The sequence below is a fragment of the Ammospiza nelsoni genome, chromosome 3, assembly GCF_027579445.1.
Source record: "Ammospiza nelsoni isolate bAmmNel1 chromosome 3, bAmmNel1.pri, whole genome shotgun sequence".
Classification (NCBI taxonomy): Eukaryota; Metazoa; Chordata; class Aves; order Passeriformes; family Passerellidae; genus Ammospiza; species Ammospiza nelsoni.
Window position 1 is genome coordinate 72,175,299 of NC_080635.1, and position 27,365 is coordinate 72,202,663.

The 27,365-nt window shown below is 40.7% G+C and overlaps 2 protein-coding genes across 3 annotated transcripts in view; one reads left to right on the top strand and one right to left on the bottom strand.

Moving 5' to 3' along the window:
* Positions 1–10,999, top strand: part of ATAD2B (ATPase family AAA domain containing 2B) — a 73,893-nt gene extending 62,894 nt beyond the window's left edge. Inside the window, exons 25-29 of one of the 2 annotated variants that reach the window (XM_059468820.1) lie at positions 2,598–3,068; positions 3,150–3,293; positions 4,874–5,001; positions 6,174–6,302; positions 7,667–10,999. In XM_059468820.1, coding sequence (XP_059324803.1) covers positions 2,598–3,068; positions 3,150–3,293; positions 4,874–5,001; positions 6,174–6,302; positions 7,667–7,708 — 914 coding nt within the window. In that variant the 3' untranslated portion in view covers positions 7,709–10,999. Of the gene's footprint in view, positions 1–2,597; positions 3,294–4,873; positions 5,002–6,173; positions 6,303–7,666 lie in introns of both variants that reach the window. The other variant, XM_059468819.1, reaches the window with a different exon arrangement.
* A 7,898-nt stretch (positions 11,000–18,897) lies between these two features.
* Positions 18,898–27,365, bottom strand: part of KLHL29 (kelch like family member 29) — a 389,148-nt gene continuing 380,680 nt past the window's right edge. The window contains exon 14 of the mRNA XM_059469632.1: positions 18,898–21,226. Coding sequence (XP_059325615.1) covers positions 21,043–21,226 — 184 coding nt within the window. The 3' untranslated portion in view covers positions 18,898–21,042. The remainder of the gene's footprint in view (positions 21,227–27,365) is intronic.

The window sequence follows — 27,365 nt, forward strand, 5'->3', positions numbered from 1 at the left end:
CAAATACTGCCAAAAGACTGGGTATCAATGAGGAGATTTCTGATGAGTAGTTTTAAAAGGAGTAATTGAAAAGGTGTTAAGGCATTAAGTTGCCTTTGTATGTACTGTGTTCATTTTTAAAACAAAGTTCACTCCAAGCTTTTCTTCTGTAAATAGCTGTCCCTTTCTGTTACCTGCTGGAAGCTGATAGTCATGAATCATACTGAATAAAAAAATAAAAAGTTTGGCATTCTTCTCTTGATAGTTTACAACCTTCTGAAATACAAACATTAAGGTAGTTGAGATGGGATTCCAGGCTTATTTTTTAGCAGCAATCTGTTAACCCATTAGTTCCTCCCCAGTGGCCCTTTGCATCAGTTTTGCATCAGTTTTACCTTGTGGTAGCTCCTTCATGCTTTTAAGTACATAATCAACTGTCCTGTAGGATTCAGTTTCCTGCCTCTTATGGCAGCTTCTCAGATCCATGATAGTCTTGTAGTAGTGCCTTTTTCATTTCCAGTAACTGTAAAGGGGACCAGTATAGGTGATGAAATCTGGTGTCAGTGTCTGCAGTTTGTCACATGGTTCTCTGGTCCATTAAACTCCTCCTTGTACCATTCCCTTAACTTAACTGGGGAATTAAGCAGGACAGAAAGACTGGTGCAGGGTTTTGTTTTTAGATGTTGTATTCCTTGCTCAACTTTTCACTAATTTAGAGGCTTGACTCTATGTAAAAGAAAAATCTGTGTTACAATGCTTTGGTTGCTAAGGATCTGGAACCAGAATTTCCTCTGTCATCCCAAACGACATTGCTGTCTCACTTTTTTTTTTGTTGTTGCTTTGTCCTAATTAAAACAGCAGTAGAAAACAACACCCATAATGTTTGTTCAAAAATACTGGATGAGACACTGAGTGAACTGGACTTACTGACTCTCAATTGGGAAAGACTTGAAATTTAATGAGATGGGTAATACAAGGATTAATTCCATTTTGCTTTAAAGTGATTTCTCTTACACGTAAGAATTTTAGCAATGTACTTGTGTGTTTGGGGAAATTATGGATTCTCATCCCAGGTGGAATTCACAGTGGGGATGCAACAGTCAATATTTGAAATGCAATTCACTGATGTAAAAGATGTCAAATATACTTCACAATATATCTTGTATATCTATCTGAATTACAGCAAAGTGTGCCTAAACAGCCAAAAATCAGTGTATCTTTAAAATTTTCAACTTATTTATTTATACATTTAGGATGTACTAGATTTCCTTCAAAAGACTTCTGCTCTGCTTCTGTGTTTTATTTACCCGTCTTTGGAGTTGTGCTGAGGTTTAGTTCATTGGCTAATAGAGTATTATTTTTATTTTTGTCTGTAAGTTTGCATTTCCCTGTTTAGTTTCAGATTTGTTGCTTCAGTAATTAATGAAAATCTCTTGCACAATCTAGGAAAAAATACATGAAATCCTGAAAAGTTATGTGATTAGGTTGTAGTTTGTCACTGTAGAAGTCACTATCAGGTATTGAATATGGCTGGAGAAAGGGGATTTCCCCCCCTCCCTCAAGTCTTCCAGTTCTCCATAAAGATTATTTGTAACAATAAATACACATTCCAAGTGAGAATGTTTTTATTGTAGTGGGATTGTAACTTTAGATAGCTTTAAAGCTAAAAGGTGAGGATTTACTCCTAATGTAGTCGTTAAACTACCTGCTTACATACAGCACTCGTGGGGAGAAGTTCTGAAGTACAACTGTGCTTCTGAGTGGCTGTGAATTAATTCTCAACACTTGTACCTGCGTAGTGCTTGTATCTTAAAAGCAAGATCTTTTACGCAGTGTGTGCTTGGCCGACACAGGTGTAGGACAAAAGGATATTGACAATAGCATTAGGTTGGAATGGTCTTCCTTCTGCATTTGCTTATCAAATTACAAATGTGCCCCAAAGCCTTCAGATCAGTACCTTAGTTGTATCTCACTGCAGATAGGTTAATAAAATAAAGTGGCCTTTCTGAAAAATAGTTTATTATGTAATTTTTCAAAGGCACAGAAAGTAAAACTAAGAAATAAGAAAAAGTAAAATTTCATGGAGAAATAATGAAAAAAATGGAATAACATGCGTATATTGCCTGAAGTTAAGTAGCACAATGTGGCCCTCACAGCTGACTCTGGCTGGAGTAATAGTTTGAATTAGAAGCTTCCTCATGTCCCTTCCAACCTGAATTATTCTGTGAATCCATGGATTGCACTTTAATTTGTTTTATTGTATAATCACTTCAAATCACTGAGGAGCTAAAAAGGGAAAATGAGAATAACTGTCTTTGAGTCCTCATTTACCCAAATGAGCTACCCAAATGACTACACCATTGCTTAGCTGTTTTTAGTAGGAATTTATTGTTTCCGTAGTTTAGGAATTGAGTGGATGACTGAGTGTCCACTCCTTATACTTGTAAAATGCTTTGTTTCCTCTAATTTGCTCACATTCAAATCAACAGACACCTTATTTTTCCTTGAAGAGTGATGGTACTTGATTGCCTCACACAACACCACATTCTTATATGCTGGTTGCTGTACTGAGGGGTACCTGTGCATCTAAAAGTGTTTGTTGGTGTTTTTGTTTTCAGTTCGAATAAGGAGAAAATCAAGGCGGCGCTCCCAGTGGGGCAAAGGTATTATTAAGAAGAGGAAAGTCAATAATTTAAAGAAAGATGAAGATGATGCAAAGTTTGCTGATGATGAAAATCATGGTGAGGACAATAAATTACTGGAAAATGGAGAGCTAGAGATCAGCACTGACTGCATTGAGGAGAATGGAGAGGAAACAGGAGACCTCTCTATGACAAATGATGAATCCTCTTGTGATATTATGGATATAGATGCAGAGCAGAGGCTTAACAATGGGACATCAGGAAAGGAAAACAATTTTGCATCCACAGAAGAGGAGAGCTCAAATGAATCGCTGTTAATAACTGACAGTATTACCCTGGGTGCTGAAAAGGAATTGAAGAAGGACTCTACATTGAAAGGGGACTGTGTGAATGGAGAGACATCTGTACACGGCTCTGAAGGTGTACCTGCTCCAGCCTGTCATAATGGTAAAGTAGAATCACTTGATGCTGTTTCACCTTGTGACAACAGTGATTGGTCTAGTAACAAGCAAAAATCTTTATCTGAAGATCAGCCAAAGGAGAAAATGGAAACTTCCAGTGAAAATCAAGGAACTGATCTGGTGAAAGGCGAGTTACCACATTGCAGCAATAATGAGAAAACACTACAGAGCACAGACATTGAAACTAAAGATGCTGAAGCAGATAAAGAAGGTATAGCTTGTTTTCCATGTTTCTGTCTTTATCTCAGTGTCCAAGTTAATGTGTGTATTTTTCACTCTAATATGTTACAATTATTATATAGTAATATTTTATTAATTGCTGGCTATTTATTTGAACTCTTGGTATGCTTATAGCATTTAATTTCACATATAGAAATTAGAAGTGCAATCTTGACTTGCTATATTTTTATCCTAAGCAAGAAAGTGTATCCCCACACTAACACTACTCTGTTCATATTTGTTAGATTTGTAGGAAATACTGAGATAACATTAAAACAATAATTAAGTATTTAAAAATATTATAAATAGCAATAAATACAATACATATTTTGGTCTGTATATTCTGCCTGATTTCTATTCTGATCTACGTGATAGATATTGACTTGTTTTGTTAGAGAATACGATAACAGTATCATTGACAGTGGATAAAAAAGTATAGAAATAAAGAATGCATTCTTTTAATAACCTGTGCGTAGCAAAAGTTGAAGCAGTTTAACTCATCACAAAAGCCAGATTGTTGTTCATTGTTGGAGAAGGTATCTGGCTTTGGAGTCACAGTGAACACAATAACCGTGCAGGAAAATGATAAGAGAAGGAGAAGGAAAATCCTGGTGGTGTATAAAAGAAGGGGCCATGTCCTTTGAAGACAAGAGAGAGAGTTTCCTCAGGGAACAGAAGTAGAAGCCTTGTGCATGATTGCCTTTTTAATGAGCTTTCAGAATTATCTAAAAGAACGGAATCTTTACTTCAAAAGTTAGTGCTGAGATTTACAAAGTAAATGAGCTTTAATGAGAGATCTGAATTATGAGAAGATTACTGTGTACATGTTGGCTGTGTTTGTACATACGCATTTTCTCTAAGGGTAAGGAGACTAATACAAGAAGGGTCCTAGGAATATCACAAGAAGAGCATGATGCGTTAAGAGCCTTTACATTTCTGAATTTGGTGGGTGAATTTTGTATGCTTTAGGATGGTTATGATAGCAGGGCTCCTCAGAAGAAAAGGTGTTTTAAATAGTTGAGGAGAAAAATAGTGAATGAATGTAGGGAGAATATAAGGAGATAAGAAAATATTTTGGTCAATAGGTTGAATACAAAGGTGGAAGAAAACAGAAATGTGAAACAAAAGCATGAGGTTTGGAATAGAGCAGATGTTGGAATACTGTGGTCATGAAGACATGGGATGCTTTAGAGAGAAAAATGAAGATTTGTTTCATTTGAGCAGAAAGAATTTCTGCATTTGCTTAGTGTGTGAACTTGTCTTTGAAGCTGTTTAATTTGTTGTTGAATAGAGATACGATGACAAAACTCGTAGTGGGATGCAGTTTTCTTTCAAAGTTGGCACTTTGGAATTGGGTTTTAAGGATTGCCATTTTGTGTGTGCCTTCTGAACTGTGGGTTTGTGCACCTGTAAGCATTAGAATTGGCAAAGCTGATGAATAATGTGCACTGCCACAGTCTTGCTTGATTCCAAACGACCCAACAAACTAAACAAGCAAAATCAAACTGAAGTGAAGAAATAGGCTGTATTTTGTGGGAGTGACAGTGCTGATAATTGTTTTTCAAATTACAGGTTTGTTCAAAAGCAAGAAAACACGAAAAGTTGCTGTGGAGCAGTCAAAGCCCACTAGTTTGGAGCAGGTTCCAGAGGAACCTTCAGATCCCGTACCCTCTGTGGTTGTTGACCATGATAGACTAAAGGTAACAGAACTGAAAAAATAAATTGAACTATTAACAGACTCCATTAAAAAAGCTTTCTGTGTTCTGAAGCAACATTTCCTTTAGTTTTGACTGCAAACAAGTACTATGATCAGAGTGGCTTCTGGAAATGATTTGTCAATCAGTGTTTTTTGGATGAAAGGTTAATAAAACTACTGAATCCTTACTGTCCCATCATTACGACCCTTATAATCCAGTAATGACACTGGATTCCTAGCAGTCCACTCTTTTAATTGCCCATTTTTGCAGGTACTCACATGTGTTTATTGGCCGTCCAAGGTACCAAGAAACTGCTGGGTGCCTGGTAATTGGGAGTTAATATCATCTTTTCCTGTGTGTACCAAGGTATACTTGGTAGAGAAAATTCAGTGGATTGGAAAGCAAATGGAAATTTGTGTGGATGTTTTGGCATTATAAACTGCTAGTTAATTTTCTTCCAGTTTTTTTTAAGCTTCAAGGTTTTTTTTCAGTTAAAGTTACAAAAAATTTGCTGTCTTCTGTTGTAAAAAGTAGCTTGACCTACTGTGACCTATGAAATTTAGATCCCATTTTCTGTAGAATACAGATGATGATCTCTTCAGAAACCACAGAATTGTTATGACAGGAGAAAAAATAATCTTACATGTCACTCTTTGCTACTATGTAAAATACTTTCACCTTTGTTATGAGAAATTTTGCATATGTTGTGTCCTCCTTCTCTTTTCTTGTTCTGTTGAACAACATTTGTGGAAGACCAAATGTTTTTCTGTGGTGGTACTTTTTTTCCCTGCCAGTATAAGTGCTTAAAAATGTCTGTGTTGGCCATCAAAGCAGTTTATAGGGTTTGCTTTGTTATGATGACCAACCAAGATGAAATAGGATGCAATAGCATTCCATAAGACCAAACATTGCCCCAGCTGTACTGAGTAAAAGAATCTTAAGACAAGAAGAAAAGTGGGTATAAGCAGAGAAGTGAAAGGAGGCATCAAGTCCTTTTTGTATAAGCATGGAAGCAGTGGCCTTGCTGATACCCAGGTGTGGTTCATTTCATTTCATTTGTGTGTATCCCTTTGAAGGAGGGCTTCAGAAACACATTGCATTTCTTATTTGTCCTTAAAAAAATTAAAGAATTATTCTAGAAACCCTCTTAACTTCATCTTTTGTTGTTCCAACAGAAACTGCTTGATTTGGTGGTTAAGAAAAGTGACAACCTGACTGTTGACCAACTTGAGAGATTGTATTCACTCCTCAGTCAATGCATCTACAGACATCGTAGAGACTATGACAAATCACAACTTATAGAGGTGATGTTGTACAGCTTCTTTTATTCTTTATCTGAATATTGTGAGATAGGCTTTTCAGAAAATGTTAATCTGTCAATTTATTGTTCTACTAGCAGGCAAAAGCCCTTAATAGACTTTGAAGAAGGTATCTATAAAAAGGAAAAAGCTTAGTGTGGTAACTTAGAAACTGGTGGTTGTTTCTAAGAATGTTTTCTGCAGAAGAGGATTAAGAATTTACCTAGAAGAAGAGAGGAAAACAAGGAGAATACAGCAGCATGAAAAGAACATGCTAGCAGAGTAAAATTGAGTGGAAGCAGTTTCCATGTTTGTGGCATGACTAACAATGGATGTAAAGAGGTGATTTCATAGGTACCCTGACCTGGCATTGCTGCTGCTGCTGCCCTTAATTGTGTTGGTGTAACTAGGCCAAAACCAATTTACCCCCCTCTGCTCCATGCAGTTGCAGATTATGACTTTCATACAAGACCTTAGAAGCGTGAACACTCTCTTGATCAGTAAGTGCAGCCTTAGGAAGGTCAGTGCAGCATGGTGGAAGCCAGGTGTCTGCCTTGCCATCATCCTTTGTGACTGAAGTGTTTGCCCTCCAAGGCCTCCTGTACATCAGCAGCAAATTGGTCATTTTACCATTGGCACAGGCTGGTGCCAGCTCTGGGTGTGCATTCCCTCCATCACCACTGTTGTAACTGCAGAGGGGTTTGGATTAGCTTGCTGATTCAACTGATAACCAGCCCTGCTGAGAAAAGGACAATTGTTACTTTCCAGTTGGATCACTGAGCACTAAATATTTTTCTCCATGAATAATTTACAACAAAACCTGGAAAAGCCATAATGGGGGGTTTTGTAGAGTTCCTACAGAATACTTTTCAATCTGTTTTCATGCTATTCCCTGCCATCTTCACCTTAAAATGTGTTGAAAGTCTGAGCAAGATGTTAGGTAGATTAAAAAGGCATTTGTCCAGCAGGAGTGTGTAGAGACCAATCTTTACTTAGATTATCCAAACTTGCAGACTTGTGATTACAGCTGGGTCACCAACTGCAGAAGTGTGCAGTAAGACTTGAACTCATGCATTGTGCCACTGCAATGCTTTCCTATTGAGCACATTAATTATATAAGTGACCCTAATAAGCCTTGATTTTTCTCATGGACTGTCATTGTAGAGGGCTTTTCTGCATTAATGCTTCTCTAATTAGTTCCCTCTTTTATCGTATTTTGCTAGCAGGTAGCAGCTAATAAACAGAAGTGTCTGTTTTCATATATTTATTTGTTCAGATTAAAAAAAGTATCACAGTAAGTATTATTACATAAAGTAACTCTATTCCTGTCTCTATATTTATGAATAGTTAATGGTCTGTGTCTTTTGCAGGAGATGGAAAGAACAGTTCATGTGTTTGAAACATTCCTGTGAACTCGTCAAGATGGGTGGGTTTATCCTCTCAAACTGCTCATGGGAGAGCAGTCCTCTGAGCCATTCAGTTTCCATTTGCACCAAGTATGTGCAGAGCCTTGGTCTTAAGTGCTCTCTCTTTTTGTTTCTGTTGAATTTGGTGCTATTGTCTCAGGTACCTGAAACCAACCAGCCTACAAGAACCAAACGGAACTTCATATAGTTGTATCTGATATAAATAAAGAATACAATGCCACAGCTTGGAGATTTTTGGTGCTACAGAAACTGTTCTCATTCCTGCTCTTGTTCACTCTACATGCATTATCTATGGGGAAACTTCAGGCAAAGTGAAGACCAACACATACAAGAGGACTGGAAAGAGCAGATCTAAGTTGAATATTTTTAAACAGGCAACCTTTTTTATTTTTTTTTCCAGTTTTTCTCTTCTCTGGGGTTATGGACAAAAAAAATCTGTCCTAAAGAAGGCAGTGATGCATTGTGGTAGGAATCTTGAGTAACTGGATGTACAGTAATTTGAAGATGAGGCTCTCTAGAACTGCCTTTAACGTGCCTTTTAGTCAATTGAGAAAGATAAGGCTAAGCAATTTGTTTGGATTATAGCAAATGGCAATGTTAGAAAGCTGTCTGCAGAATGAAGATCTCCAAAAGGATGAATTGTATTCTCTTCATTGGATGGCAGCCAGTATTATGGTTCTATAATGCCTGTCTTACTCTACAGAACTAAACTAAGACACACTGAAAAAGCCACATACTTTACCAAAATGGTGAAATTCCTTTTTCATTGGTATATATTTTGTTTTAGAAACAAGTTACACAGTGAAACTCTTCTGTGTTGCTAAAAATGAAGCATTTTCCCACCGTGTCCTTGTTTTCCAGTGTGAGTTCTCTGAGGAAAGCAAGGTTAATACTGGCAGGTTTTGTTGGGAAGGTCTGTGTTTGTAATATAGCTTGGACTGTGCAATGCAGGCAAGAAGACACTATAGTTGGTCAAAGTCCTGGAGCCCAACCTCAGCTGAAAATAAAAACTTCTCTTAGGTTTCACGAGATGTTCTGTGCAAAGCATTGTTACTGTGGGGAGGATTGGAAGAGAGCCTTTTGAATCCATCTGTGCTAAGAGTTCTCTGGGTCTGAATTGTGTGGTTCAACACCTTTCCTTTCTGGCAGCTGGAGAGAGCAGTCTAGGCAATTTTTATGTTTTATCACATTTAGAACATTACCTGGGCTGGTTTATTTCACTCCCACATGGAACTGTTCTAGAGCAGTTGGCTGCTGTTCCCATCCTGAACCGTTCATCGTGGCTGTCCCTATGTAGCTGCAGAAGTGTCTGTGCAGAAATATGCAATGCAGTGTGGTTAGTTTTTAATAGACAAAACAGACTACTGCAGAGATCCTGAGCTACCTCAGCTTTTTGTATTTTAGTTACCAACAGTGTTTATGGAGGACTGTAATCACGCTGCTCCCTGTACAAACCCAGGCTTAGGGACTCGTCTCCACCCTCATCCCAGGGTAGTGCTGCAGAGAGAGAAAACATGGGCCTTGGGCTACTGCAGTGATCCAAAGTGCTTTGTCCGTTGTGGTTAAACATCAGCCTATCTTAGATTTTTTTCACCCCTGAATGCCACTGTTTTTCTTCATAGGTAATAGCAGGAAAAGGTTTTAAGCATTCATGTACATCTAGTTACACCGAAATGCAACCCATGCAGAAACACTGTATTTTTTAGGTGGGAAAGTGCGATTAAAAACAACAAAAACAAGCAGAAAACACATTTGAAATGAGATTCTTTGATCTCAGATTTGATTATGGGATTTTTTTCCATGTTTCGTTTAGTATTTATTAGCATCATACCTGTTTGAGATATTTATGTGTCTGGTACATTAACAGCATTTTGTATTTTGATGGAAATTGTTACAAACTTTAAGATTTGATTAAATGAAATGTAGCAGATTTTTTGTAGCAAGTTTCTGATAAAAGGGTTTTTTGCAAGTCTCAGGTTCTTGCTGCAGAATTTTTTAAAAATATTTATTCCAGTTTCACTTACTCAAAGAAGTTTTTGTTCAAGTAACAGCAGCACTTGTGGAAGATAAAACTGCATTCATTTTTAAGAAGATAATAAATTTATATAAACTAAAACAGTTGAGAATTTTAGTCACCAGTGAGTGTAAAAAGCAAGTTTAAGCTAATGCCTAGCATTAAAAAAGGTTCTAAAAGGTCAGGTTTCTAAAGGAAAATTTTTACTGTCAGTTGTTGATTGGGAAAAATCATTAAGAGGCAACTTTACTGATTGAGGAGCTGCCATGTTGTTTTAGAGAAACGTAGCTAATATCAGATGTTCTAGTGGACAGCTTACCTAAAATGATATACTCGCCTTCTTAGCCCAAATAACCACACTTCAGTTTTTGTTTTCCTTTACAGATGTCTGGTGGTTATAGAGTTAAAACAGCTGTTAATCTATCCATGTGGTCTAAACTTGTTTACTCTTTGTATGTTTTTAATTTTTTTGCCACATAGCACTGGCAAGAGTTTGTACAAATTGACCTCTCTTCCTCGTTTCTTGTTGTGAAAATTGCAAATAAACTCCTGTGTGAGTCCTTGTCCTGGACTCTGTGGAATGTGGCCAGCCAGGAGGAGGAGGAGGAGGTTTCCCTGGGGGCTGGGGGGGCTGTTTTGGAGTGATAGAGTTGCTCTTGGGTGATGACTCTGGAGTTAATTGTATTTGCAAGCTTGAATCTCACCTGTGATAATTTTGTTTTGTTTTGTTTTGTGTCCTCTGTATTGTTACTTGATTTCCTCATATGCCAATGTATTTATAGGATTACTGGGTTTTGTAATATCTTGTCTTCCTTTTTTTTTTTTTTTTTTGATTAAGTTGGTGAGTCAGCGCTGGTTTTACCTTCAGTCTCGTGAATGGCAGGTCCTGCAGCTGATAGTCTTTTATTCTGTTTTTGTTTTATTTTGTAATCACACCATAAGCTTGAATTTGGGCTTGTACTTGCATCTTTTGTATCTTGTACATTGGGTTATTTAGACATTGGGATGTCCTGTTTGGTTTCATTAACGTGTGTCTACTTTGTGGATTAAGTAGACTTCCTTCATCAGCTATGGTATATTTTGAATTCTATAGTTTTATTCAGAATTGTGTTTAAATTGATGTTTTGCATTTTGACTTCATTTTACGTTAGTTTGAAGTAAGTTATTTAATTTTTTTGAGCTTCTGGAAATTTTGAACATTTTACTGTAATTTGTAATATAACTGCTGTGAAATACTTGAATAAAGATGACAAGAAAACACAGCTTTAGCTCCTTCAAAAATGTATTTAAAAGAAATGGCTGGAAACAGTCTTTTCCTTACTAGACCTCCTTGGTTTTGCAGTTCAGATGTGACACTTTGGGATCCTGCTGTTCAATTATTTTGAGCAGTTTGGTCCAAACTTCTGCTTTCAGTGCTTGTCCATTAGAGAAATGACTTCTAATTAGAGGGTTTTTTTAAAGGAAAGACTATTTCCTTTCTATTTATTATATTTAGCAAAGTTGTTCTTACAGCTTTGGCTTGTTTGATTTTTGGTTTTTGATAGATGAACTCTTGAGGTATAGGACATGGAACACCCCTAGACATTTACTTCTTTTCCTTTCTGTATCCCTTAAACTGTAGAGCTCCTGGGCAAAAGAGTAGATGAGGAATTGGGTAGTAGTAACTTCATGTCTGACTCCAGTTCCACTTTTACATGCAGCTTTGAAAGCACAATTAGATATGAAATTCAATACCTGTTGTATAATAATGATTGGTGAGAGCCTGAGCTCAGCATGGGCTGCTGTGTTTTCACCTTGCAGGTTCCAGCACCAGCTTGGGTTTGCAGTGTGAATAAAGGAAGTGGAGTGTGAGGTCTTGTGTCTCTCTTTGTCTTCCAGGGGTGGGAATGGCCATGCTAACAGGGAAGAGATTCAGGTCTCATTTCTGACAGTGGCTGTAAAAATAACCAGTGGAAAGAAACAAAATATTTGGGAACTCACAAAAGGATTCTTGTAAAGATACTTAGTGAATTTGGAGTGGTACTTCAAAAGCATGATTTAGTAAGAAATAGTTAGGGTGGGTGTTCCTCAGGCCTTTGTAGATGCTTGTGCAACACTCATATTTGTCAAGTGTTCACTGCTTAATGCTGCTTTCTTCTGCTGTTGGTTTCTGCCTTGAATGTAGTTTTGAAATCCAATTTCCCATATTTCCTTAAATTTGCAGTTCTGCACATTCTCTGTTTCCTCCTTAAGCTCTTCAGGTAATTTATTTAAATAAATTAAAAATGAGATTCTTTTCTTCTGTATCTTGGGTAGGATTTGGACTTGTAATGTATGGGGTTTTAAGCCAGCACTGCATGTGAATAAATTCTGCAAGGTAAATCAGTAAACTTATGAACTGATTAATGAAGCCAAACACTTCATTTTTTTTCCCTCCTCCTTTTATGCTTCACTTGTGGTCATGTAACTATTATGTAAAAATGAGGGATTATAAACTTTAACACTAATTAATTCAGCCTCATTCCATTTCTAGGTGAGTTATTCTATTCCAGTGTGATAATTTGCATAGGAAGTATATTTTAGTTGAACCCACTGCCAGTCGATGGTTGTGACTACTGTGAAATTCCATTTATTTTAGAATTGCATTTGAGTTACGCTGTGCTAAGCCTTACTTTTATATCAGGAAAAATCCTTTCCCTTTAAAAGTAAGATAAGCAGCTAAGATTTGAAATGGATTCATCACTTCTGGTGGAATGTTAGTGTGAACCTGGCCCTTTGCATTGTGATTGGCTGGACTGGAATGCTGATGTGCTGCTTTCAAGGCTGAGGTGCAAAAGGTGATGTGGAGTTGGGTTCAGAGGCTCCTCACATCCAGTGACAGAGGTGGGGCAGGGGCTGTTCATGCTCCACATTTGGGGGGTCAGTGATGCAGCCCCCAGGATGTGTTGGCCAGCAGATGAAGTGGGGTTGGTGCTGCTGTGCTGGACTCCTCTGGTTCGCTGGGTTTGCTTCTGTCCTCCAGCAGTCTGGATTTTGGCAGAGTGTGTGTGAGAAATGTGCAGGTCCCTCGGCCTGGGTGGCTCTGGGAGTGCTCACAGCATTTTGTCATCCTGGTTTTGTTGTGGACATGAGAAAATCCTTTTGCATCAGTGTAAAATCTGATTTGTGCCATAGTCCAGAGATGCTCAACTGTGTCTACAGGAAAATAGGAGTTTGTGGGAGGTGACCTGTCCACTTCGGGACTCTGCCTTGGGAGGAAGGAAAGACTTAGGGTCAAGTTTCAAAAGGACTCCCTTTGAAGTATTTATTCATCAAAGGGAGTGAAAGAATATAGAGGATTGATTCATCCTAGAAAATACATTAAATTTCGACTCAATTAGTTTTCTAAGAAGGAATCTTTCTGCTGTAGAAGGAAAAGAAAATTAGGTTTTAGCTAAGAACCTGTTTGTGAAAACCCCAGCTACAGTTTTGTTGTAAAGATCTGGCATTCTCCTGCTGACTTTGTTACACCTTACAGAATCCCTTCTGTGTGGAGGCTGCCTGGAAGAACAGTGATACCTGATTTTGATGATAGGAAAGGAAAATTGCTAATATGTTTTAGGTTTCTAATGAACATAATTCCAACATGAGTTTTGAAGTGATGCCCACTGTATTCTCTGTGACATTACAGAAGGCTTAGTGTGAGAAAGGAAATGTAACATGGATAGTGGCATGTTGAATGTGGCTAACATCAGTTTAGTGATAAATTACTGTGTCCTATAGACATTTGAAGTATCATAAATAAAAGCATGTAAGACTACATTTTCATAAAGCATTGGAGATGTAACTGGTATAAAATTAATGTCTCACCTTTATACTGGGGCTAGGCTGCTTCAGAGTCTTGCTCCAAGATCTAAAGCTTGTCCAGCAGGAAAAAAGATTTTTTTAAAAAGCTTCCTTTTCACAAGATTCAGAGGACAGCCATGAAAGCACAAGCTGAGCATAAATTTTGCACTGTTAATCTTGTCAATGCATGAGAATAAATTGTGGAAATGGAAATGAGCTGACATCTAATGATGATTTAAATGTTCAGCAATTTGTTAACAAAAATTTGGGTTTATTCACAGGGAATAATGCCAGCAGAAAACACTGGTTTGTGGAATCGGATGCTGTGGCACGTATGATTTAATCTCCTGCATGCCCAGGGCCTGCTGACATCTGAATGGCTTAACAGTGTTTTGGGAAAGGCATTTAGTCTGCAGAGTACATCTGCCCTGCTCTCTGAACTTTCATGGAGTAGTTAAAACTCGTGGGTAGAACCATGTGCCTCATTCCTCGTTTGTTTTGGCCCAGCTTCACCTTCCCAGCTCTGCTTCTTGTCGTCTCTTGGTGTTTTAGACTATTCATGCCTGTTTCTCCCCCCCATGAAGACACTAATGCACTGTGATCAAGTAGCCGCTCCATCTTCTTTTTGCTGAAGAACAAGGTTTTTATGGCTCTCACTGCATTTTCTCCAGCCTTTAAGTCAATTTTGTGGCTTTATTCTGCAGTAGGTCAATTTTTCAACATCTTCTAAAACATTTGTTCACAGAAGAAATTGATGTGATATTCCAGCATAGGTCCCACCAGTGCCATTTATAGAGGGAAAAATCACTGATTCCTATTCCCTGTCCCACTTTTTGCACATCTAAAGATCAATTTAGGCCTTTTATACCATGAAATTGGGCTGGGTACACTTGTTGTTTGACTCTTCTCAGACTTGCAGCTTTTCATGATGCAGTTCTCATCCTGAATGTCAGTGTTCCTCATTCCCACCTCTCTGAGGTCCTGCTTAGCTTTATGAACAGAAGTTTTATGGGTCCCAGGCTGCCAGAGGAGCCAGCACTATATGTATGACTTGTTCAGTCCTCATTATCTTTCCCTTGGCTAATCTCCTTTTCCACAGGTCTGTGACTTGAGATTTATGTCAACATTTTCCTTCAAGAACTTTGGGAGAAAAGGATTCCCCCATTAGAAACACTCTGATAGTACCAAATTGAGAATTACTTGAGCAGATTGGATATTCCTCAATTAATCTGCCTTTTCTTAGCCCATTTAATATTTGCTGTCTGAATACTCTACCATGAGGAAGTTGAAGTGTTTTGTCACATGCTGTTGAAAATCTATTACCTTATCAATCAAATGTGTAATCCTGTCAGAGAATGAGATCAGCTTTGTGTGATACAGCCAATTTTCTAGAAAATCATTGTATTTCTTCTTATCCATTTGATTCATGATCACTTTAGTTAGATACCATCTTTCCATTTTTACTTGGGCTTGATGTCAGGTGACTGCCCTGTAATTACCCGGTCATTTCACTTGCCCTTTGATAACTGTCACATTATTGGCACTCTCTGAAATACCCCCATGTTATTAAAAATGAATGTCAGCAGGGCAGAGACTTCTGGGCTTTCTGGAGATGGTTGAGTGTTAGGTTACCTCTGGGATTAAAAACCCCTTATCCAGTTGGGAAAGTCTCATGTTCTCTCCAGGTAGTGAGCAGTCTGCATGTATTGACCTCCATAGGGGATACCTCTTGCCAAGCAGTAAACAGAAATATGAGCCATTCCCAAGCTGCCACATTGCCACTCTTAATTTTCCCCAGAAAGGTTATGTGTGACTTTTTTATTACAGAATCAGAGAACGTTAGGGATTGGAAGGGACCTTAAGTATCATCTAGTCCCAATCCCCTGCCATGGGCAGGGACACCTCCCACTAGACCAGGTTGCTCAAGGCCTTATCAAACCTGCCTTTGAACACTGCCAGTTGGGACATCCTGTGCCGATGTCTCACCACCCTCACAGCAAAGAATTTCTTCCCGATATCTAATCTAAATCTTCCTTCTTTCAACAGTTCCTGTCAAAGAGTGCCTCTCTAGATTCCCTCTAGGGAATCCCTTCAGTTACTGGAATGTTGCTATGAGGTGATCTTGTAACCTTCTCCAGGCTCAACAGCCTCAGCTTTCTCGGCCTGAAATGTTCCAATACATAAACAGGGAACTTGCAGAAAAGCTGGGCCTAAATTGAAATAGGTAAAATTGAAATTGATGTAACAAGTAATGGAGCACTGCATTCACTGGACACAAAAATATATAACTTACTGAAAGATTCTCTTTTAATGGAAATAGCTACTAAAATTCCAGTGGGTTTGGCAGTGTAGGCTTGCTTTGTGAGAGCTGATTATTGTTTCTGTGGTAGAAGGACAGTGATTCTGGTGGAGCATCAGGCTTAGGATACTCTTAAGAGCATTTGGTTTGTCCCCTTCCCTGTTCAATTCCCTGATCCTTATTTAGATGCTGTCCACCAGCACAGGGACATTGCATCAGAAATTAGAGACTGCTGCAGTTCCCAAGATGTGGAAGAGGGATTGGCTCATTTTTATCTGCAAGATCTACTTTTTATTAACATGTATTGTTTTTAATGAGGTGAGAAGCAGATGCTTCTTTAGGAATGTCACAGGTGACCTTAGGTAGGTGTCCACTCTTTAGCCACAAAAACACAGGAAAAAGTCACTGATGCTGGACAACAGCAGAGTTTTGATATTGCATTTTGCCATTATGAATCTTGCTGTGTAAGATCTGGGGTATATGTGACTCCAAAGGAAGAAAGAACTCTGTTCAAAACCAGCAGATTATGAAATTAAAAGCAGGAAGCCTTTCAAACATTCATTGTACAGCCCGCCACTAATGAAAAATGCAGAAGCAGATACGGCTTGATGACACCACTGGAGCTTCCTTCTCCCAGGTAGTAACTGAGCCAAAACACTTAATTCTGTGTGTAAAGGTGCTGCCGACTGAAGTAGAATTTGTTTAGATAAAGGAAATTGGAATTTATTACTCTGTGAGAAATCTGCTGGCTAAACAGGACTTCCTGAAAGTAGTGTATGTTATCAAAAGAAAAAACGCTGGTGACCAGCCAAGGGAGAGTTGTTTTCACTGTAGTCTGCCACTCTGGTTTTTGTTTCCAGGCTTCCAGAGCTTGGCTGAGGAGCCCACAATGTCAGCTCTTGCTCTCATGAATCCTAACCTCAGTGAGTGTTTAATCATGCCTCAAACAGCTTGGCTTTTTGGAGGAAAAATGGTGTTTCTGCTCTGGTATTGCTGTCCAGCTCAGTGTAATGAGTGATGGGAACACCATGCCTGGGATGCATCCATCTGCTTCCCTCCGGACCACTTTCTTTCTGGCCTTTTCTGCAGTCTAAAGTTATCAACGCAGAACACTCACTGATGATGGGAACTTAGTGCTGCCTTCTGTACGTGCAGGCGTCTCTACCTCAGCTGAGGGCACGCTTCAGCTCTTGTTTTTGAGCTGACTTCAAATGCGAATGAAGGCATTAAGGGGTGAGCTCAAGGGTCTCATCCAATTTAAAAAGCTTGTATTAGCATTACAAGTTAAAAATGTCCAAGTAGATAGAGAGTCAGTGTCTTCTTTCAGACCTGGCACAGGTTGCAGCCTGCCCAGCCCTGACTGCATGTGCTGTGTGTAGTTTTATTTGATATTGCATTACACCACGTCATGTTTTTTCGGTGGGGACAGAGCAGCAGTGTGGTTCTGAGACCATGCCCTTGCACTGGAAACTGCAGAGAAAAGCTTTGGGATCCGCTCCCTTTTTCCCAGACAAATCCTTCCCGAGAAGCCGGAGGGTGGTCAAGTACCTGGAGCCACTTGTGCGAGTTCCATGTCTGCTGATTGAACAGATCTGTGCTGCTGGAGCCGGGTGGGAGCAGCTGCTCTCCTGGCTAATCCCTGCAGCTGCAGAGCGCGGGGCTGGGCTGGCTCGCTTTGTCTGCCCCCTCCAAGGGCAAGCTGGAGTGTGCCCAGCGCTCCTAATTAAGTGCTGCTCTTACACTGTGCTAAGCTCAGCCTTAACACCTACCTGCAGTTAATTAGAAGATGGGGTTGCTGAGGTTTTATTAGTACAGTGTGTTTGCTGCTGGATGAAACAACAGGAGAAGGGAGATGACTTGTGTAAATTGTCAGGGGTGGGTGATTACCTGAGCACAGTGAGTAGCCCCTTTGGAGATCACTCTCCTTCCCAGGTGGGCCAGGGGAGGGTCACACCAGCGGGCTAAAGAGGCTGTTGGGCCAGCCTGTCCCCCTGAATTTCTTAAAGCTTTTAAGAAGAAAAATCTCTGAGCAGATATGTGCATATGATTCATTTGGCATAAGCACTCAGCCAACTTCCCAGAAGGGTACTAAAATAATTTCCACATACAAGTAAAGTAAATAGTCTGTGTCTTGTTCATCCTACCAAGTATTATTGACTAGTGCTCAGTAAGAGATCTGTGCAGAGCCTCGATGAAAGGTTGGCAACTCACCCCACTTGGTCTGGATTATTGCAGCATGGTTTTGTAATATTGAATTGCAAGGCTTTTAGTAATCTTCACAGGCTGTTCAACCTCAGCCACTAAGCCTAAACTAAAATGTTGAAAAACTGCAGTTCACGCTCTTAAATACTCTGTAAGAACTGGAGACAATTTCAATAAATGTTAGGCTCTTTCTGTTAATGTGCAGAACAGAAATTACCTACTCAGATCCTGCTGAAATGTTCCACTGTGGTGGTATTTGAGACTAGTTATATTTGGCTCATCTTTGTTCCAGATCCAGTTTTACAACTACCAGATGACACCCTAATGAAACATCAAAGAAGCCATGAACAGTTGCATGGAATTGCTCTCTGAACGATGCATCCAGTGAGGTACAGAGCTCCCACACTGGATATGAAGGAATTTTGACCATAGGGCAAATGCAGCTTTCATCTTTTAGACATTGCAGCAGCAGTGCAGCGCAAATTTTTGCTTTCATTTAAAAAAATGAAGAAGCTGTTTATCAAGGGTTTTCTTCAAGATCGTTTCCTAAACTATATTGAGCCCTTCTGTTCTTTACTTAATAGTACATTTGGGAAAATAGATGAACAAAAAACCAGTCCTTCTGAATAAAATCTAAAATTACTTTTAAGAGATTTTTTTCTGAAATGAGAATGAAAGCACTTTGGAAGCTTCTGAGTGTTTAAGTATTAGCAATAAATTTTTGGATTTGCAAGAGAAACTAGACAGAATGAATACATTTTCATCCCTGGCTGGGTTGAAACATGAAGTCCCCATTTGTGCAGTGTTTTTCCTTGATCAATCATGACAAAATTAATCCAATCTGGATGCTGAATCTAGATCTATAAATATATTTATTATAATATAACAAGAACTTAACAGTAAACATAAACTATATACAATACCATTACAGATAACCCTGTTTTTAATATTATTCACAGAAATAGCCAGTTTTGTTCCAGTGTGAGAAATGAAGAAATAAGCTAAATTGAAAATGTCGAATGTGTTTCAGTTGTTGACAGGTAGCACCTCCTTTGGAGGTAGACACACACCAACACTAAAATTAGTCCTGCCCCAGGCAGTTAGAAACTTGTGCTCCAATCTTTAGGTTCACACTTGCACCCTGTTTGACATAAATACTTTAAATGACATACTAGTATATAATTTTGTTGTGCTTATTATTTTTCTTTTCTTTAAAGAATAAATAAAACAACTGCATAACAAAGGCTGGAACCTCACTGTCAAAATGAGAGGCTTGAGTCACCCTATAGCTTGACTCAGCTGACTCGAGCACATTTTCTTTAAATACTGCAAGATACAAATGTCTTTGTTTTTTTTTTTTAATTTTATTTTATAAATGGTTATTAATAAAATAAGATGATTAGCTAAACATCTGCATTGATTTCCCCAAAGCTGTAGGCAGACCTCCCTTCATATAAAAAGGCTACTGTATTTGGTATGAAATTCAACTAGATATTGAATGCGAGATCTCACCCACACCCTGTACAGGACACTCCTTGAATTACTGGTATGGCATTTGGGATTTGAGTCTGCAAAGGCAAGTATGGCAGATTTTTCCTTCTGCTTGGAAGGAAACCAGACAATCCTTAGCTTGGGGTTACTTTCTACTGCTGAATTTTAAGATTCTTTCCCCGGTCCCCTCTGTGTTACCCAGTCCATCTCCCATTTGTTCCTTTTATGTATAAATTTAAAAAGAATTTCCACATCACAATGCTCTCTGGATAGACAATATTTTAATATATATAAAAATATAACCCCTGTGCTGTGCATATACGTACAACTCTACATAGTAATAATTTGAAGTCTCTTACACTGGGCTTAAGTCTATGCATTTTTCTACCATGGGCTTTAAACTCAAGTGTTAAAAATCTGTAAATAAAAAGTATAAGGCTTCCACACCTAAGGAAGGAACTTGAAAAATAAAGTAAAATAAAAAACTTCTCAGCCTTTACATAAAAGATAGTGGCGTGTATCCCGACGTAAGGAATTTTGGTTGAGAGCCAAAACCGAGCGCGCAACCACAGGAGGCATCTTCTGTGTTTGATGAGCACGTGGCAAACCCACACTATGCTGTGTATTTTACTGTGATTCCAGCCAGAAGTGAAGAGTGGGTTTATCAGGAGAATGCCTCTGGAATCCAAGCTGTTTCCATTTTGCACTGAGGGAATTCACTGCCAAGTGCATCAGCAGAAACCCAGAGGAAAAGGTTTAGAAGCCTCCCACCCGCCACTGTGGGCACAGCCACATGTGCCCACACGAGAATCACCAGGAGCAGAAACTCATCCAGCCCAACAGACCTTTTGTTTTCATCATTTTACATGGAATTTATTACCAATGGCTATTCTTCTTCTCCCTAGTCCCCACCTCACCCTGCTTTTGGGCTCTTGTCTAGAGAACTGAAATATTTGTTTGATCTGATGGAAGACTGACACCAACATAAGCCATCTGTCACACAAAATTTCTCTCAGTCATTGGTATTGAAAAGCATGTATTAGAAACAAATGTAGGAATCAAAGTGGTAAGGACACTTTGACCTTTCAAATAGACTGATGCCTAAAGTGTAATAGTAAAACTAATCTGCATGGTTATTTCAAGAATCAAGCTTGAGCTCTAAAGTAAAATGCAGATTATTTTTTTCCTCTCTTCCCCAGCTTAAAAAATATGAGAAATTCTATTGCACCTGGGTTGACCAAAAGCCGATGTCCAGAACAAGTGCCACTATAACATCTAGTGACACCCTTGCATTATTAAGTTACAATATCTTACATAGCACGGAGCTCTCTGCTCCTGGTTCACCAAAAGGTGAGGATGATTTTTCTACATTCAATGTAGACACTATTCAAGACTTTAGAGCAATATGTTCACTGGCTGGCTTTGCTGCTTTTGTTCCTTAAGTAACAGTATTCTTCTTGCCTGCTTTCAGCAGGTACAAACAGTTCTCCACCCAACTCCTGGGGAACATCAGCCGCTCTGAATGTACTTCTTGATTGCTACGCAGCCGTGTCGGAAAACGGGGCAGGGCATATTTGGTAGAAGTGTCCACGTGTTTGTTTTAGGGTCATAGGCTTCCATGTTTCCCAGGGCAGGTCCTTCACTGCTGACAATCCCACCAGTAGCATAGATTTTTCCGTCCAGAACCACAGCACTGTGTTTTTCAAAAAAAGAAAAAAAGTTAGAGTTAGTTGTCTTACTGAGCAATTTTCTTTTTAGGCTTAAAACAAACCCAGTCTTTTATAATAATGGGTAAACAATGAATACAGCTTTTGTTCTTATCTGTATAAAGAAAGCTGTGTGGGCATTTCTCTTCTCTCTCCTTTTCTCTCCCCAAAATTAATCCTTTTTGTGTTCCTGCCAGGTAGGTAACTGTTGTCTCTAATGTAAACAACAGATAAAAGTCCAAGTAAGATCTTTCTCCAGCCCACACCTGGGATCTGCAGCAAAAGTGGCAGAGTGTTGTGTCCCTGTAATACTTTGCACATGCAAAACCAATCCAAACAATTTGGGGTTCCCAAGACCTCAGCTGGAATAAAATCTTTTATCAAGTTACTTCTTTAATTGTTAATGAATGCTGCAAAATGGGGAGTAAAAATCTTCAAGTGTGTTCTGTTTCTTCGGCCCCTTCCATGGTTGTGTCCTGGCATGGGGTCCCAGAGATCCTGCTGGCTTTGTCCTTGTGTACCCTGGAGTTGTCCAAGGGAAAGGGGATCTGGGGCACACAGGTGTGGTGGCCGGGGCTGTGTGGCTGAGGGAATGAGAGGGCAGCTCTTTGTTGGCATCTAAAGAAGATAAAAGACCTTACTGCTTTCCTAAAATGAAAGTGTTTGACTTCAGGTACCTCATGTAAATCAGGAATAATGGGGCTGGACTAATCCCATGGTCCATAGGCTCCTGGTAAGAAGGAAGGTGCACAGGTGTGGAAGGTATTTGAAAGAAAAATTGTCCCTTGGTCTCATCTCTTCCTCTTCCTTCCATTTTGTGCCTTGGCCTCTTGAGCACACAGCAGGACACTGCTTTGGGCTGAAGAAGATGGGGCTGGCCTCCCATGTGTGCATTTGGGAATGTCAGAGCATGGCAGAGGCCTCTGGGGGGGAAAAGCCAATGCAGGGCCTGCCGTGTGCTCCGTGCTGCCTTCACACTGTGTGGGGGGAACCCAAAACTGAGACTGTCTGCTTTTCATCTGCCAGGAAGCCCAAATTTGCCTTCCAAGTTGATTTAAAGATGTTGTTAATCTGGATGGGGTTGGCAGTGGTTTTTCTGCTCCGTTTGGAGAGCAGCTGGTGAATGATTATGTTGGGAAGGAAAAGGGAGACTCGGAGAGTATGTACGTGGCAAAGGATAGCAGGGAGAACAAGAGGGGGAGAAGAGAAACTAATTGCAACCAAGAAGGTGGCCTAGATCTAACAAGGTGGAAAAGCTTAGTGAACTTCTACTCTTGGTAAAAACAAAGTAATTTTGTCTGGCTAATTTTGACGTACTGGGAAGACAAATGATAAAAAGTGATAAAGGCAAAAGCCAGAGAGTGCTGGAAGACACAGGATGAACTGAGACTAAAATGGCACCGACAATGCCACGTGCTTCTGAAGAACACAAGACTCTGATGTCCTTGTGGAGAAGCAGAGCCTGAGGTTAAAAATAAACTCACAATGACAACAGTAAGGACTCAAATAAGCCTAGTCCCTGGGTACCGCCAGGAAATAGGAAATAATGAGAATCTTGTCAAAATAACTGTTAATCTGAAAGGAGGGGGAAGGAGAGGGAGACTTGAAACATTTGATTAGAGCCTATCCACAAACCAGCAGGGCTGGATGATGCATAGCCCAGGCTCCTGAGGGAGTTTGCTAATGAACTTACTGAACCACGGGTAATTATTTTTCCAACGTCAGGGAGAAACAGGGAAGAATAAGGACTTGAGTAACGCAAGTGACGTCCTGAAAGATGGCTTTGAAAGAGAAGGAGCTCACCTCCAAAGGAGCCAGAGCTGGTGGCAGAGAGGCACTGCCTGGCAGAAACTCCTGCCAAGGCTCAGTCTCTATGCCCAGGAGGAAGCAGAGGTGGCAGGACCAGCCGACCCAGTAAATCAGAGAAATGTGCCAATTAAACAACAGTTTTGGACTTAGGATATTTGCTGAGGGGTGGAAAGCCCATCTCTGGACACGAAAAAGTTACTCTTTAGGCAGGCTGGGAATTTCAGCTTGCAAAATGTGGCCTGAGGAGGGGGAAGGATTGCCCCACCCCAGGCTCCTGATGTGGTGGAGGGGCTGTTGAAATGAGCAGAATGAGAGTTGAGAGATAAGGCTCTTGGGCAGTAGTCACTGGTTTTGCTTAACTCTTTTTTTTTTTCTGGATTGTGAAGCTGAAAAAGATGGAAGCTAATTTGTTTGGGATATGCTTTTTGGGATGTGGAAGAAGGTCTAATGTCAGAGATGGACTGTTGTACAAAGCAACTCTGCTGCCTTGGTTCTCTAATGAAATGCTGATTACTAATTAAAACAGTACTCCTTCACAATGCTTGATGCAAAAAAGGAAATAAAAATTAAATGGGTGATAAGTTTTGTTAAGTGGGAAAAACGAAACAACTCCAAAAGAGCCCCAGAAAAGATCTGTCTAAAGAACTATCAATAATGGGCAATTGAAACAAGTATTAGTGTGGAGCATGGAGACTGGGGCTGGTTCCATCAGTGCTGATGACCAAAGTCTGCTGTCCATGAATGGCCTTAGTTTTGATTTCCTGGTGTGGACATGTTGGTGTGGATGGCAGCACCTCCACCAATACAGAGAGGATCTCAGTCCTCAGTCACCACTGATGTACAAGGCTGGTCCACCACTCCCTGCTCATTAACTGATGAAATTCCTCTGCATGGAGTCATTCATTACCAGAGGGAAGACTCTACAGGTGACCACAGGAGCAGGAGGCAAGCAGGCACCAGCCCTTCCTTGCTGGCTCTGTGCTGCTCAGCCCTGAGTGCTGGTGTTCCCTCAGACATCTCACGTTAGGGCTCTAAACAGGGACATGGGTGCTTTACAAATTCTTGTGTTGCATCTTAGCCACCCACACTCCTTGCAGTGAAATCTTCTCTGTGGCATGTTTGGTAGGAGCTACTCTGAGCCAGAGCTGCTGTCACCACAGAGCTGAGCAGCCAAGGAAACCTTCTCAAAGTGATCTGGGTCTGGGCTCCTCCCCAGCCCATGCTCTGGATTTGGGGTTACAGAAAGTGGGCAAGTGCTGCCCCTGTTCTCTGGAACCTGGGCTACAGCCCTGGAAAGAATTCCTGCCCAGCTCAATCCTGTACCTTCCCATCATGGTGCTAATACAGTGGGGAAGAACTGGATGCTGAATTCCACCCTCTGGAAGACTGTATGAATTTTAAATGGTGATTAGAGCAACTTCTGCTCCCTCTGTATGCAATTCCCATAGATAAGATTGGCATAATGCTTGTGAGTCATGCCTGAGGTTAAGCAAAGCACTGAGCTGCTCCTGCCATGAAGAAATAGTTCTGAGCACACAGTGGATCCTCATGAACAGGGAACTTTGGAGATATTCAGCCATCTCTGGAGCTAAAGTGGCAGGTAGATGCTTAAGATAATTAGGAATTTAATCCTAAATTGCTGCTACTTTGTAGTATTAGGACAATCACTGCTAATTTCTGGGACCTGAGAGAACAGAAAACTCAAGTGGGCTCTAAAACCTTAAGAAAAGTGAATTGAAAGGAGTATGCTCATTGCTCTTTCTTCTTTACTGTGACAATATTTCGTTTCTCCCCTCCCCTCCATCCCATCAGCTGTAAAAACATCGTTACCAAGGCTGACATACAAAGAAAGAAATAATTACAATAATTAGGATACGAGTTTATTGCTTGGTGCCATTAATCCAGAGAGATAAAATGATTACAGGCTGTCAGAGCCTGGGAAGGAAGGAAGGAAGGAAGCTCTGTGCCAGAGAGCCTTGCTGCATGCAGGGACACAAACCCTGATGGCTTTGGGGCAGTGGCTTCCCTGGCTGGGGAGCAGCCAGACCTCCATCTCTCCAGCAGAATGCCTGGGGAGAAGGTAATGGGCATCCAAATCCAGATCACTTCAGCCACTCCTTCCAAAAATATGAGTTACAGCAAATTATTACCATGCAGGCTAATGAATGACCCAGCTTTCTACTCTGCAGGTAATTACTGCTGTTCACTAGCGAGGCTTCTCCTGCCCTGTGACTGATTCTCCTGAGGTGCCTGGGCATCCTCATTTCCCAAGCAATGCTCAGTGTCAGAGGATCATGCTGTGACTGTCCCCTGACACTGCCATGGGTTGTCCCATCCATCTGCTGACCTCCATGAAGCTCTGGATCACACTCCCAGGAAAATCCCAATGAGGCTGAGGTGTGCCAAGGGCTGGTGGGGACCTGACTGGTGTGCTTGTGTAATCTAAACACCCTTTACATCTCTTCCCTGCCTATCCACCTTTCAGTCCCTGCCCAGGCTGAACAAGTCGCAGAGACTGTCCCTCTCTGACAGCTCTCTTGATGGACAAACTGAATCACTGAACCAAAAAATGCAAGAACAACCCAGGCAGGAAGAGACCCTGAAAGATCATCAGCTCCAACCTTTGTGGGAAAGGGGCACCAGATGAGATTTTCTTGCATCCCGTCCAATCACATCCTGAAAACCTTTGGTGATGGGGACTCCACCACATCCCTGGGGAGGTTGTTCCAGCGAATGACTGATCTCAATGTAAGGAATTCTTGCATCACGATGAAGCCTCTGTTTGTGCAGCTTTTACCTCTTGCCCCATTGTCTTCTCCCCACAGCTCCTTGTCAATAGAGAGCTTCCATCCTCCTTGTGACTGCTCTTTTAGTGCTGGAATACTCTCTGAGGGTCCCCTGAGCCATCTCTTTCCAGGGAGAAAAGACTTTTCAATCTTCCCTCATCAGGCAGGTTCCCTAGTCTTTTGAACATCTTTACAACCCTCCTCTGGACCCTCTTCAGTCTTTTTTGACTGTGGGAACTGAAAGTGCTGCCTGACAAGAGCTGAGTAGAGTGAGAAGATGGAAGTCTCCTGATGGGCAGTAAGATTTGGAAGCAGAGGATCACTGTCTTTTTTTCCTCTGTGTTTGAGAGGTGAATGCCTGGGTGCTCTTGCTCCAGCATTTATCTCTCCCAGTGACATGCTGGACATAGCATCAAGCAGTGGGATGACAAGAAATGGTAATTTTATTACTTCTTTAAAATTTCCTGCTCAGTCCTAAATATCACATCAGCCTCATCAGGAAATGTTAACATATAATTGTTAAAAATTCTGTCTTTTAACTCTCAGGGTTGCAAAAGATTTGACATGGCTGAATTAGTGTACTGTTTTGACTGCCTGCAGCTTAGTATCTACTGAGGCCTCAAACAATATTCTTTTCCCTCCTCATTTCTGGCTATGCATGCAGAAGCACACATTTGTTTAAAGCAGTTCCATGAACATTATTGAGTATTACCAGTTAGGTCGACACAGGATCTGCTTAAAAGAAGGAAAAAAAAAAAAAAAAAGATCCCGGCATTTATTAGTGGATGAATTTCCTTCCTGACCTAAGATTTCAGGAAGGCTTTACTGGAAGTGTAACTGAATGATGCTGATGGGATTTTTGAGGTTGTCCTGTGCAGGGACAGGAGCTGGACTTGATGATCCTTGTGCATCCCTTCCAACTGAGGATATTCTGTAATTCCAGGATGCTCATCAACTGGATGGAGCTGGTGTTAGGACCAGGGAAGCCTCCAGGGTCCCAGCCCCTGTAGGGTGTGGCTCTGGGCAGTGCCAGGCAGAGCTGCAAGTGCTCCTTGAGCTTTCTGTTGAGCCTGGGACCTTTCTGAGACACCTGCACGGTGGTTTGAGGCACTGGAGCAAAAGGCATTGCTGGCCCTGTGTCCGTGGGTGGTGGCAGTCAGGGAGCCAAGGCGCTGTCCCTGCTTGGTGGCTGTCCCTGCCTGGTGGCAGTGCTGACAGCCCCCAGTGGTGGCAGCCAGGGTGTTGTGTCGCACAAGGCTTGAGCTCGGGTGGCCGTGTCACGCTGCCAGAAGTGTCATCTTTACAATGAGATGGATAAATGAGGGTCGAGATTAGTCATGGTCAATTAGGAGGATATCATACCCCTTCCTGGAGCAGGATTATTAGTGTGGGTGTTCTGGCCAAGCTCCAGTTATATTCTCCCCTACTCCACGAGCACTTTCCCTTGCTAATGATCCAAAGCTATCACGTGGCACCGTTACTTGTTGCTGAAATCCAGCAGTGTTTTACTCCACAGTCCACAGCACATCAG